Source organism: Phoenix dactylifera, unplaced genomic scaffold (assembly GCF_009389715.1).
Source record: "Phoenix dactylifera cultivar Barhee BC4 unplaced genomic scaffold, palm_55x_up_171113_PBpolish2nd_filt_p 000113F, whole genome shotgun sequence".
Taxonomy (NCBI): domain Eukaryota; kingdom Viridiplantae; phylum Streptophyta; class Magnoliopsida; order Arecales; family Arecaceae; genus Phoenix; species Phoenix dactylifera.
In genome coordinates, this window is record NW_024067685.1 from 162,982 (window position 1) to 176,705 (window position 13,724).

A 13,724-nucleotide genomic window follows, 5' to 3' on the forward strand; every position below is an offset into this window, starting at 1 on the left:
GACCTGTCAGCTAATTGCAAAGTGACGGAGGTTGGCTTCAACTCACCTAAACCAAGTTGCTCATATACAAAATATGGCAACAAATTCACACTCGCCCCTAAATTTAACAATGCTCGCTCTATCCTAAAGTTGCCTATGATGCATGAGATAGTTGGGCAACTGGGATCTTTATATTTAGGGAGAATGTTGTGCTGCAAAATAGCACTCACATTTTCAGTTAAAAATGCATTCTTCTTAACATTTAATCGACGCTTGACAGTACACAAGTCCTTCAAAAATTTGGCATATGAGGGTACTCGTTTGATTGCATCAAGAAGAGGTATGTTAATCTTTACCTGCTTAAAAAGCTCAAGAATTTCAAAATTAGGTTCGAACTTTTGCAACAGCTTTAACCGTTGTGGAAAAGGTGAAGAAAAAGGGCATTCAACTTTTTCAGTAGAAGTTGGGACCTCAACTTCTTCTTTGTCCTTTTCATCAGCTTTGGGCACATCAGAATTAAAAGTGACCTGCGGTCTCAATGGGATGGTCTGATCAATGACTTTCCCATTACGCAAAATCATAATGCTCTTTGCATTCTTTGTATGCGAACTAGAAGGAGCCGCATTATTACTACCATGCACTTGTAGGTTAGGTTGGGGTTCAGCTAGAAACTTACCCTTCTCTTGGGTACTTAGGACGGTAGTCAACATTGACAATTGGTTCCTTATATCTTCAAAATTTCGAGTATTTTGAGCATTGATATTGGCTTGACCTTGTAGAAAAGATTGTATAGATTGCAAGGTATCCTCAATATTCGGCTTCTGAGAGGGCGGTGATGCAAAAGTAGAATGTGCAGGTGGAGGAGCTGAATGGTATTACTGCTGAGGATAATCATTTTTCCACCTAAAGTTCGGATGATTCTTCCAATCAGGGTTATAGGTATTCGAGAATGGATCATTATAAGGCTTCTGGTAGGAGTTCATAGTATTTGCTTGATCGTGCAAGACTTCCTTGAATGCCGGTATGGTGGAGCCATCTGTAGTGGTATGACTAGACATATCACAGATCCCACAACACTCGTTTATGAGCTCTATAGTCTTGACAGGCTCAACCTTTCTAAGCTCAATTTCTTCTACCTTCCCAGTGAGGGCTGCCATTTTAGCATGAAGATCATCTTCAGTTCTGAGGTTGTAAAGGCCACCCTATCCAGAGCTAGTAGGCTTAGGCAAAGACTTATTGTTTCTATCCCCGTTATCCCAAAGTTGGGCAGTCTCAGCAAGGGAATCCAAATACTCCCATGCCTCATCATGTTGTTTTTCTAAAAATCTACCATTGCACCTGGTCTCTACAAACTGTTTCAACTGTAGAGATAAACCTTCATAGAAGAAGCTAATAGTACTCCAAGTTTCGAACCCATAATGGGGCATGAGAGAAGAAGATCTTTAAATCTCTCCCAACATTCATAAAAAGTTTCATTGTCTTTTTGTTGGAAATTGCTGATATGCCTTTTGAGAAAGTTGATTCTTTGTGCAGGAAAGAACTTCTTCAAAAATTCTCTCTGCATATCTTGCCAAGTTCTTATTGATCTAGATCGCAAGGAGTTTAACCATGTTTTGGCCTTATCCTTTAGAGAGAAAGGGAACAACGTCAGCTTGAGGACATCCTCACGTTCGGCACTCTAAATGTAATGCCCAATTCTTCAAAGTCTTTCAGATGAAGGTAAGGACTCTCAGACTCTAATCCCTAAAATTTTGGTAGTAATTGAATTACCCCTGGTTTGACGTCAAAATGTCCTACATTATTGAAAAAAATCATGCATGAAGGCTGACTAGCTCTAGTAGGTTGTAGGTATTGTCTCAAAGTCATAACAGGGGGTTCATATTCTCAATCATGATGACTCCCCGCATCTTCATTTAAATCAGTCATCTTACAGGGTGTGAAATACTGCGAAGGAATCTCAAGATTGTGTTCTAAGGAATTATCACAAAATGAACGACTCAATCGACCGGTGTCGTCCCTATTCCACTTTAGCATGCAATTTTTATTTTATTTTTATTTTATTTTATTTTATTATTTTTATTAAATAAATGAAACTTACCTAAACTAAATCTCTAATTAAATCTGAAAATATATTAATAATTCAGCCGATTCTCCGGTAACGGCGCCAAAAACTTGATGCGTTCGCAAAACTGCTCTCCAAAGTGCAAGAGAATCGCGCAAGTAGTAAAACTCGGAAGTCCGAGGTCGAATCCTCAGGGAACGGTATATGTATTACTATCGTAATTTCAGATGTAATTTCAGATGGTTTTTAGAATTAAAAATAAAGAATAATAGATAAATAAACAAAGTTCAATGAAATAGAGATGGTTAGGGATCTGAAATCCCCCTTGATGATATTGTATCCAAGAAATAAACTCTATGGTTCTTGATTAAAGATTAATAGTAGGATAGATCTAATCATGGTATATTTTTCATGAACACATGAACCCAACTTCTAAGCATTCATCGTACCTAGTACGTCTATGACAAATCAAATACTAAAGGAATCTATATATCAATAGACATAAACCATTAAAGAACTATCTACCCAATAATTATGCAAGAATCCATAAAACATCAAAAACATAAATCAATAAGAGCAAAGGTTCAGAGTTTACTTCAAAAAAAGTAATATATCAAAGGTTCCTCCATCACTCTTCAGCTAAAAAATCAGCCTCTCATTAAAAACATTATCCTCCCTCTCATTTTTTTCTTTTCTTTTCGGAAACAAGACCTCCCCTATTTCTTTCTTTTTTTTTAGAGATGCGAGAGCCCCCCTCTGTTTTTTTCGAATGAGAGATAAGAGCCTCCCCCCCCCCCCCTTCGGCAGCCGAGAGAGAAATATCCCTTGGCCTTCGATCCCCCTGATCGCACATGGTGGAGACCGGTTGGCTGAGATGAATCCCCAGGAGAAGAGGATGGACGCGGACGGCTGGATGCTGATGTGGATGCATGCGTAGGATCGCAATCTTCTTCAAATGGATAAACAGAGACGCTCGGGAACTGATCGTGATCGCTTGCATCGCGGGAGGCTTGCTGGGATGTGCTGTGAAGCTCTAAGACGCAGACGGATGCAGAGGTGCTCGCGAACAGCTGGATGAAGCTGTGGATGCGGAAGAATCGGACGCGGAGGAGCCGGTAGCTGGGCCGTGGACGCAGGAACCTAAGATCTGGGAGGTGGATCATGGACGCCTGCGGGATCTGATCATAGATCTGGAAGCATGGGATGCGGAGGATGCTTTGCGGGAGATTCGCATGTAGAGAAGACGGAAGCGGTGCCTAGGGTCGCGAATCCGGAAGACGCACGGATGGACTGCATGCGGGAGAGATTGATGCGGAAGGAAGGAGCGTGGACTCGGAAACGAGCTGATCGTGGGATGCTAATCTGGAAGCTGATTCAAAGCTGGACGCAGAATCGTGGGAGCTTGGATGCGGGTCCGTCCTAGATGGCAAGATACGGAAGAGGAAGCATGGATCACGCGCTCCAGAAGAATGAAGCATTGTTTCCTTTTTTGGGCCACAAAAAGATGGGAACGCGGAGATGCGTGGAGGGCGGATCCAACGCGGAAGGAAACTGAGATGCTTGGGCTCACGGACGGATGAAGATCACGGATGGGAAGGATATGTTGTTGCTACATGTGGCTGCACTTAGTCTGCTAATGCTCCTTCTAGTGTGCAACTAGGTCTGACCCCATACGGTTGGTTGTTCACCTGCGGTGATGCATTTTTTTGGACCCAATGTGCATTTCAGCTTTGATTTTACGATCACTTGCACTCAACAAAAATATAATATTAAATCAGCAATTTTATCATTATCTGTTAACAATAATACTAATTTAAGTGATGTGTAGATTGCACTTTTGTGCTCTCATCACCTGCTCATTCCTCTTCTCAAACTGCTGCTGCTTCCTCCACCTCCTCCACTAGGACTCCAGAAGAAACCAACTACCACTGTCTTCATAGAATCCTAGGAGCCTTTTCTAATAAGCTTTATGATATTTATTATATAGCTAAGAGTGCCAAGGATATCTGGGATCCCCTAGAAAATCAATATAGACTTGATGATGCCAAGGATCTCTAGGATACCCTAGAAAATAAATATGGACTTGATGATGCCGGGGTAAAGAGATTTAAGGCCTCTGACTTTAGCAAGTTTAAATTTGTTGATTCCAAATCTGTGAATGATCAAATCCATGAATATGAAACCCTGATTCTTCAACTCCAGGCAAATGGAACCCACCTAGATGAGTCTTTTCAAGTTGCCTGTATCATAGACAAACTTCCTTCTACTTGGTCAGACTTTGCGAAGACTTTAAGCCACACCCAAGAAGATCTGTCTCTAACTCAAGTCCTAAATTCTATTAGGATTGAAAAAGAACATCGCCTTAGGAAAAAATTTCACTCCTCCACTCCTTTGCCAAAAGTCAACAATGTTGAATCCAAGCCTAAATCCAAAAATTAGAATCATTCTTTCCATCTAACCACAACAAATCCTTCAACAAAAAATCATTCAACCATAGAAACTCCTTCCAGCCCAACAACAAAAGACCCAACTTCTCTTAGAAGCAGAAAAAAGAGAAAGAATGAGAATCTGTTCATTGCTGTTTTGTCTGTGGTCGGACCAACCATATGGCCAACCAATACTTCTACAAGATCACTACTCGTCGTCAACCTAGAAGTAAGGGTTCTGCCACTTCTGGCGCCCAGGCCAACATGGTAACCTATGGGGCTGACTCCTCTGGGACTGCTATCAGGTTTGTTTCCTTCATACCTGAAGTTAACATGATCCAATTAGCACTTGACTGGTGGATTGATACTAGAGCTAGTATACATGTTTGTTCTGATCGCTTCTGATTTTCATCTTATCAAGTCTCATGTGGAGGAACTGTGACCATGGGTAATAATGCTGTGGCACGCATGCTTGGAGTGGGACGAGTGGATTTGACACTTACCTTTGAAAAGATCCTCACTCTGCAAGGCATGCACCACATTCCAAATATCCGTAGAAATCTAGTTAGTGGATTCTTGCTTGTCGAGCAAGGATATCGAATTGTTTTTGAATCAAATAAACTTGTAGTAACCCATGGTATATCTTTTATCGAAAAAGATTTTTTTTGTGATGGGTTGTTCAAACCCAATGTAATTATTCCATCTATGAACGAAAATTCTATTGTTCTTCATATTGACTCTCCTGTTGTCGGGCATGGTAGGCTGGAACATGTAAACTACAGTTCAATTAAAAGATTAATACACTTGAACTTAATCCTAAAATCAAAACTTAAGAATAATGACAAATGTGAGATATGTGTAGAGGCCAAATTACTTAAAAAACCCTTTCACTCTGTAAGTAGAGATTCTTATCTCCTTGGACTCATACATAGTGATGTATGTGACTCAGGAAGAACCTCAAGGGGTAGAAACAAATATTTTGTAACTTTCATATATGACCTTTCTAGATACTGTCACCTTTATCTTATCAAAGCTAAAAATAAGATCTTAAATAACTCAAAATCTATAAAACAAATTCTAAAAACCAACTAGATAAAAAATTTAAAACCTTAAGGTCTGATAGAGAAGGTGAATATACCTCATTTGAGCTGACCCAGTTCTGTGAAAAACATGAGATAATTCATGAAATAACAGTTTCCTATTTACCCAATCTAATGGAGTAGCTGAAAGAAAAAATAGAACTTTAATGGATATGGTTAACTCTATGCTAATTAGTTCCGGTGCGCTAAAAAATCTTTGGAAGAAGGCACTAGTAATTGCATCTTATATCTTGAACAGAATTTCATTCAAATATAATGATAAAATCCAATATGAAATATGAAAACATAGAAAACCTAACTTAAAATACTTAAAAGTGTGCTTAGCTAAAGTAAAAATTTCAACAACAAAAAAAAAATTGATCCAAAACAGTAGATGCAATATTTATAGGATATGTAATTGAGAGTAATGTTAATAGATTTTTAGTGTTTAACTCTCAAATAAATAAAATTAATAACATCATAATGGAAGCAAGAGATGCAATCTACTTTGAAAGTATATTTTTCTTTAAAATAAGGATAAATGATCAAATAAATACCAAGAATAATCTAGGGACTAGTTCAAGCAGAACCAGATTTAGAGAGGAAGAAGAAGAAGAAACTGAACCTATAAGAAGTAAAAGAACTAAGAGTTGAAAAGAACTTTAGAGAAGACTACTACACATTCCTAATAGAAGACTCCCCTACTTCTTTAGAAAATGCCATGAAATCTTTAGATGCCCCCTTCTGGAAAGAAACAATAGATAATAAAATGCAATCCATAGTTCAAACCATACTTGAAAATTGGCAGATCTACCTGCAGGAAGTAATCCCATAGGGTGTAAATGGATCTTTAAGAAGAAACTTAGACCAGATAAAACTGCAGATAAATACAAGGCTAGGTTAGTAGCCAAAAGTTTTACTCAAAAACTTGGGATGGACTTCCTTGATGTTTATGCCCCTACAGCTAGAATCACTACCATTAGGATCCTTGTTGTCTTGGCTTCCATTGATAAGCTGGTTATACATCAAATGAATATTAAAACCACTTTCTTGAATGGGGACCTAGATGGAGATCTACATAGACCAACCCGAAGGTTTTATTGTCCCAGGTCAAGAGAAAAAGGTATGTAGGTTGATTAGATCTCTTTATAGTTTAAAACAAGCCTCAAAACAATGGCACCTTAAACTTGATGAAATAATCCTAAATAATGGTTTTAAAATTAATAACACACATGAATGTGTATATTATAAAAAGAAGAATAACAAAATTATAATCTTATGTTTATATGTAGATGATATCCTAATTTTTGGAACAGACTTAGAAATTATTAATGAAGTAAAATAATTTTTATCTCTAAAATTTGACATGAAAGATTAAGGAGAAGCAGACCCAATCCTAAATACTAAAATCATAAGGAATGAAGATGGAATAACATTATCCCAAAGCCACTATGTGGAGAAGATTCTTAAAAAGTTTCACTACTCTGATTATCATCCTGTATCTACTCCCTATAATGCATCTCTTCATCTAAAGAAGAACTTAGGTGATCCAGTCAATCAAAGCTTGTATGGCCAGATCATTGGTTTTCTATAGTTTCATGCAAATTACACCAGGCCTGATATTGCATACTTTGTGAACCGACTAAGTAGATATTCTCACAGCCCTAACAATAATCATTGGACTGCTCTAGAAAAAATTCTCTGGTACCTTAAGAATACCGTATCTCTAGGATTAAACTATTGCAATTATCCTGCTATTCAGGAAGGCTACAATGATGCCAACTGAATCAGTGATACAGTTGACACCAAACAAACTGTAGTGGTTAAAAGCACCATGGAACCTGAAATGATTGCCCTAGATACCACTAGCATTGAGACCGAGTGGCTTAAAGATCTACTGGAAGACTTACCTCTTGTGATTTCACCATTACCTTCTATATTTATTCATTATGACTACAGATTCGCTATAGATAAATGCAATCAAGAAAATGCAAATATGAAAATGAATAGGCACTTAAAAGTGCATTATAAATCATTGAGATACAAATTAAATAATAACTTGATTGCATTAAATTTTGTAAAATCTGAAAGGAATCTACCTGATCAGCTTACCAAAGGATTGTCTAGAACATTAGTTCTAGAGTTGTCAAGAGGGATGGTGCTAGTGGGGCCTCATATAGGCAAGACATGATTTTCTTTTTGGGGAATGGGAGTAGTAATTTTTTAATACATATTGATATCTTATAAAAAACTTTCAGATGTGATGGCTATATTCAACTGAAATGGATTGAAACAACCTGCACCTCAACAGACCGAGCATGTATTTCAACATAGCTTTGTGCAACATCTACCGCTAAATGAAACTTCCTCTCTCTTATCGGCTGGTTAGTCTACCCTTGATTAAGTTCTGTATATGTTTTTTCAGTTGTTGATCCAAGTGGTCCTTTTGCTAAGGTGGTGTCCACAACTTAAAGCCATGTCATCATTTTGGCTCAAAATATATATACAGAAACCAAGCAAATAAATACACAAGGCCAATGAATTCATTATTCCAATGATAATGTGAATGTTTAATACTCACCAACAAGTATAGTTAGAACAGAATATGATGTTCATTTACAGTACTTCTTAAACCATACACCAATGTTAAGAAAGCTTTCGAAATCAGATTGTGGTCTGCAACAAAGAGCAAATGTCAGTACTTCGAGTAATTGTTCATGGTTGTTTAGGCATGAGATGACAGTAGCAAACCTCTCGATTCCATGGACATCTTCAGGAAATACAATCACTTTGACCTCAACACCTTTCTCCCTGAGAGTCCTCGCATACTATGAACATTTGAGACAATCAATTAGTTGTGAAACATAAAATTGTCAGTTTCTGCCCAACGAAAAAGGTTTGCCCCTTTTTCTACTACCTTCCAATCAAATGACACATGTAATCTTTGATGTGGTAAAGAAACAGGCTGAAGATGTGAGGTAGGACGCCAGTTTGAACTCCTTTATGTCACTCCACATCAAAAATAAATAATGTGACAGCTTTATTAGGATTGTTCAAAGTCATAAATGTTTTTTAATGCTTTACTTTGCAGCCCTATGAGGAGCTGAAGTTATTTTCATCTGCTGCTTTTCAGAAATACGAAAGCTTCATGTCAGGTCTTCTGCTGCTATTTTGTTGCATTGCTCTAACTCAAAGCTCCAGGATGCAAATCATCATCATGCATTGTAACGATAGTAATAAAAACCCAGTCAGTTTGATGACTTAAAGTATAAAAATAATCTTTGTATTCATTGACTTGGACAAATTTATGTTTTTGTCATGGTATTTCAGATTGGGTAGCCTCCTTTAGAGGAAGGCTGCACTACATTACTAGGTACATGTAGGGCTGTCACTCAATTAGAAAAGCTCAACTAAAGCTCAGTTTGGGTTAAACTCAACTCAGAGTTATTCATAGGCTTAAAATTAATTTCAAACCAAGCTGGAGATTAACCCAGCTTGGTCAGCCCCGGCTCAATAAGGTTTGAAAATATTATATAATATAATATCATATAAATAATACTAATATATTATTATACATAGCTTTTTCTATGACTTCGTTAAATTATTATGTTTTAGTTCGACATTTCCTAGTATATCTAATAATTTTCTAGATTTATGTTTAATATTATTTTTTGTAAATTTAATCATTTGAATCAGTTAAATGTTAACTCAAGCTTGAACACCACTAAAAGTATCTTGACTCAAGTTGCAATTAATTTCAGCTTGATATAAGATTATCAAGCAAATTGAGTAGGCAGTTTTGGGCTTCAATTGATAGTAAGCTTCAAGTAATAAACAAATCAAGCTTGATCCTAAGTTTCCAGCTCGAAAATAATTTCCAACAAAGTTTGATCAGATTCAAGCTTGAAAAAGCTCGGCTCAGTTACAACCCTAGATACCTGTTTTGTTTCCAAACAAAAATTTATGTTTTTGAATGATTGAGGTGGGTTCTGCTGCTCCATAATTTGAGGTTCGTTAATCTCAACATGTTAGGAAAGAAGCAATATTCTTATGTTTGTTTAATGGAAGTGAACCATTATTTTTCTCACAGAAATGAATATTGCTTAATCTGCTTGAAATCACTAACTTTTACAGATTCTTCAATTTTCCAGCCGTAAAAGGAAAAATATATAATAACACCAAATCTGTACCTGGAGACCATTAGAAACTGGAACACGAAGATCCTGTGCTCCCAAGAGGAAAAGGACAGGTGTTTTAACCTGCAGTTATTATCAAATTAGCAAATATGTTATTGCTAATTAAAAAAACTCTCTTAAAATATCTATCTCCAGCCATATTAAGCATACCCCCCCCCCCCCTCCCCCCCTCCGCGCCCCATCTTCCTGAATGAAAGTGTTTTGTTTGAATTTATTTTCTCAAAGTTATGGGTCATAATGTTATTATGGAAGTACAGTTTTCATAAATGTTGTTGAAATTTAATAATGATATTATCATGTTCATCATGTAACCACTAAAAAATTGGGCATCACATTCTTCAGATCTTCTAATTGTTTATCTCTTCCCTTGTAAGTCACCCCTCTTCTGCAGGAGGGATAATACTGAGAACAGCAGTTTCATTCTGGTTCCATCTTTCATCTCCTGCACTTATCTGATATCATAACATATATGAATCTTTGGAAGAGAAGGAGCTTAAGTTCAACAGAAGAGGAGAGCATGCAAAGTTGTTACAGTTTATGTAGTTCCCCTTTTGTCCTACAGGCAAACAAAGGAAAAGGACAACAAAATCACCATAATGAAGAAACATGATGGGCTATCCTGAAGTGAACCCTTGGATTCTATCCCGAGGTCAACCATAAAATTCTATTTCACCATTGGTTGTAGAAATTAACTAAAAGCAGAATGACTGATAAGAACATACCTTTGAGATATGTGCGATTGGAGATTTGCTATAAAAGAGACTTAAATATTCAGCTGAAGGAGCCTCTGAGAAGTAACTTTTTCCGTCTGACCCAAAGGCCTCTACATAACACCAATCAGGGATGTCAGTAGTACCAAGCATTAATGATAGGTTACAAACAGGATTTCGGACAGCTGCCACAACAAATCTATCTGGAGCCTGCATGAATGAAAAGATTAGGACATATGAATTTGCAAGATAATTCCATTAACTTTTAATAAATTGTACATTACCAAGTATTTTAAGCAGAATTAACTAGGACAAAGACCTGCATCTAGACATCTAGAAGGCATGCATATTTTACACTTGGAAGAAGAAAAAAGAGTTGGAGATTTGAAAACGATGACTCATTTCATATCCACATTTCATGAAAGGGTCATTGAGATATCAGACAGTACTATAATAAAGAGTCTAAATTACATTCTGTTTTACATTAAATTATTGGTAGCATATATTAACATATTTACTATTTAAATTATTAGTCTATAAAAAGCAGCAAGGAGCCTTATGAGCTGAAAAATGGTATAAAGAAGAACTGACAAATGATGAGAATACTCATTAATACCAGATGTGACAAATGATAAGAGAAAAATGGTAAAGAAGAATAGGTGGGAGGTGGAAAGAGCAAGGAATGTTTTTCTTTTTCTTTTCTTTTTTCTTTATAGGTGGGTGGGGGAGGAGCTGCAGGGAGGGTGGTGCCCAATTACATCTCATCAATTACATATAGGCCTTCTTATATCCAAACACACCTCTACACATGACAGAATGGTAGTTAAGCTCAAGATCTTTAAATGTTCTAAATCCTATTGCATGGTTGTGAAAACAGTCAAATGCTTGCTAGAAGCTTTCTGATCCTCAAGCTTAACAGTAATATTATTTATTTTAAACCGTCTTAGCATTAAACGGTAGGAAAAACATATACAACATAAAAATGAATGCCATATAAAATAATATTTAGAATAAATTATTAACTATCAAACAAAATATGCGATAAAGATTTTTGGATGCCATGGCTGAAAAATAGAAGCCTGTGCACGAACAAACATCTACAGAAATAAGAAAACAATCAGAGTTAGATATAGAGGGACAGGAGAAGGTGAATAACATTTACTCAAATAGAGTGGCGGTTTCTCATTAATGGATCTCAAAGAATGGTTGCTTACTATGAGAAAAGAAGCTGATGTTGAGAATGAGAACAGCAAAAACCACATTTCTATAATCTTAGTATACATAAATTTTAGACTCATCCAGCAAATTATAGATTATGTGACACTTCGTGACCGATAGTTGTCCTTACATCATCATTACATCATATTAGATATGATATCTTAATAAGAGGACTAATAATCAAAATATCAAATATATCAAAAATTGCATGCATTGAAGCTTCAGATCAACTAGATCATTGTTCAAATGGTGAAGCAGATTAATGAACCACTTTAAAGGTTTAAGCCAACATCTATATGGTTAAGCATTTGAAGCAGCCTCTAACCATGCAGAGAAGGCTCTTTGATGAGTAAGTTAATTTATGAATTTATTTATGGAGGAAAGTATTTATTTAAATCTTAAGTCATTCATACAAGCGATAGACTGGAAACAAAATAACTCGGTAGGTTGACTATATTGTAGAATTTGGAGAAAACCAGAACCAAATTGTGTTGGTAAAATATATATAGTACAGTACATTTTGTTCAAATTAATGATGCAAATTATGCATCATCAATCACTCAAATGCAAACACTGTGAGTGAAAAATACTTTCATTTTGATATCTTGTTAGTTTCATTCATGCAAGGAAACTACCTGACAGTTCATGTACAAATAGCCTTTGATGTGTGTGAAGTACTAAAATGTGGAGGTGTATCAAGAAGAAATAAACTAGTGAACCTCAACATCTCGATGAAGTATCTTTGCATACTAAACCTGGCCAATTAAATGAGTTGTTAAGAAACCTCCATGTGAACCTCCAAGAACAGCTACTTTAGATGCATCCACTAGTCCCTTTCCAGTGACATAGTCTAAAGCTGCAAGTACATCATTCACATCCTGCTCACATAAGAAATGAGGTGATATAGGATATCCTCATTAAATTCTGACAAAAGAATATAGATATCAAATTTCAGAGCATGAGGACAACTGGACAAGTACCTGAGACCCAACTTTCCCTGGAAGAGATTGCAATGCTTCCTCTCCAAATCCCAATGAGCCTCTGAGACAGCAAATGTTTCAATGAAAGACATTACTTTTGAATCTTATAACTCTTGTTGGTATACAATATTACAAAATTTCCTCAAAATATGTATGCATGAATGCATGGATGCACACATCCAGGGGATGGATGCATGCATTATGCATGTGTGTATGGATGTATGTATGCACGGATGCATGCATGTATGCATGTATGTATGTGTATACATTGGTCAAGTTCAGCTTATACGTTTTTTGAATTGGATGATGAGGGTCCTCAACTATGATCCGAGCTAGTTGGATGCGATATACTACCTCTAAACTTCTTTGGGGACTCCCAGCCTCAACAAAAGTGGTCAAAATTGGATAAGTTTAAATAACATGAAATAATGTATGTTTTTTGAATACCTGATGCATAGACTATAGTTCTCTGGATCATATGATTTTTGGTATCTTAGCTGTTTACAAGTAGTAGATCACATCCAATGACTCGGATCATCGATGTGGGACTTCCATTGTCCAATTCAAAAAAGGTGTAACTCTATAAGAGTGATACCAGGTGTAACTTGATCCTAGTCCTATATAAACAATCGTACATAAATACATATATATGTAGATACATACATATGTACACAGAAACACACAATATCATGGTATCACTTGGCAGATCTTAAAACTTACAGGTATAGAAGACTATAAAAGGTTCGCAAATGGTACATTACATTTATAGGTCCACAATTTTAAGCATAAACAAATTTAATTTCTTTATATTAGTTCAAACAAAAAAACATTGTTCTTTGTTGCACTGTACAAACAGTATCATAAATCATCCAAGAGTTCCGTAACAACTGCAAATTGACAGGTGCATTATTTCTCATAATTTTTCATATAAACTGACTTTATGCAACTATTTTGATATAGCAACACATGAAAGCCTAAAAATTCATGATAAAAAACAACAGGGACATGCAAATATGCATAGACATCAAAGGTAAAAAGCGTAGTATTCTAAACTTGTATGTATATTGTTGATAA

The 13,724-nt window shown here is 36.3% G+C and overlaps 1 protein-coding gene and 1 non-coding gene across 5 annotated transcripts in view; one reads left to right on the forward strand and one right to left on the reverse strand.

Annotated features, from left to right (window-relative positions):
• The first annotated feature begins 1,389 nt into the window (after positions 1–1,389).
• LOC113463021 lies at positions 1,390–1,495 on the forward strand. Its single transcript, XR_003386560.1, has one exon. It is a non-coding gene; the product is annotated as a small nucleolar RNA R71 (small nucleolar RNA).
• Positions 1,496–8,067: 6,572 nt separating this feature from the next.
• Positions 8,068–13,724, reverse strand: part of LOC103711615 (acylamino-acid-releasing enzyme 1) — a 28,987-nt gene continuing 23,330 nt past the window's right edge. For 3 of the 4 annotated variants that reach the window (XM_017843931.3, XM_039116604.1, XM_039116603.1), the window contains 6 exons: positions 12,651–12,711; positions 12,426–12,548; positions 10,465–10,662; positions 9,737–9,805; positions 8,298–8,374; positions 8,068–8,222 (listed from right to left, as the gene is read on the reverse strand). In XM_017843931.3, coding sequence (XP_017699420.2) covers positions 8,159–8,222; positions 8,298–8,374; positions 9,737–9,805; positions 10,465–10,662; positions 12,426–12,548; positions 12,651–12,711 — 592 coding nt within the window. In that variant the 3' untranslated portion in view covers positions 8,068–8,158. Of the gene's footprint in view, positions 8,223–8,297; positions 8,375–8,463; positions 8,742–9,736; positions 9,806–10,464; positions 10,663–12,425; positions 12,549–12,650; positions 12,712–13,724 lie in introns of those variants that run through there. The other variant, XR_005507159.1, reaches the window with a different exon arrangement.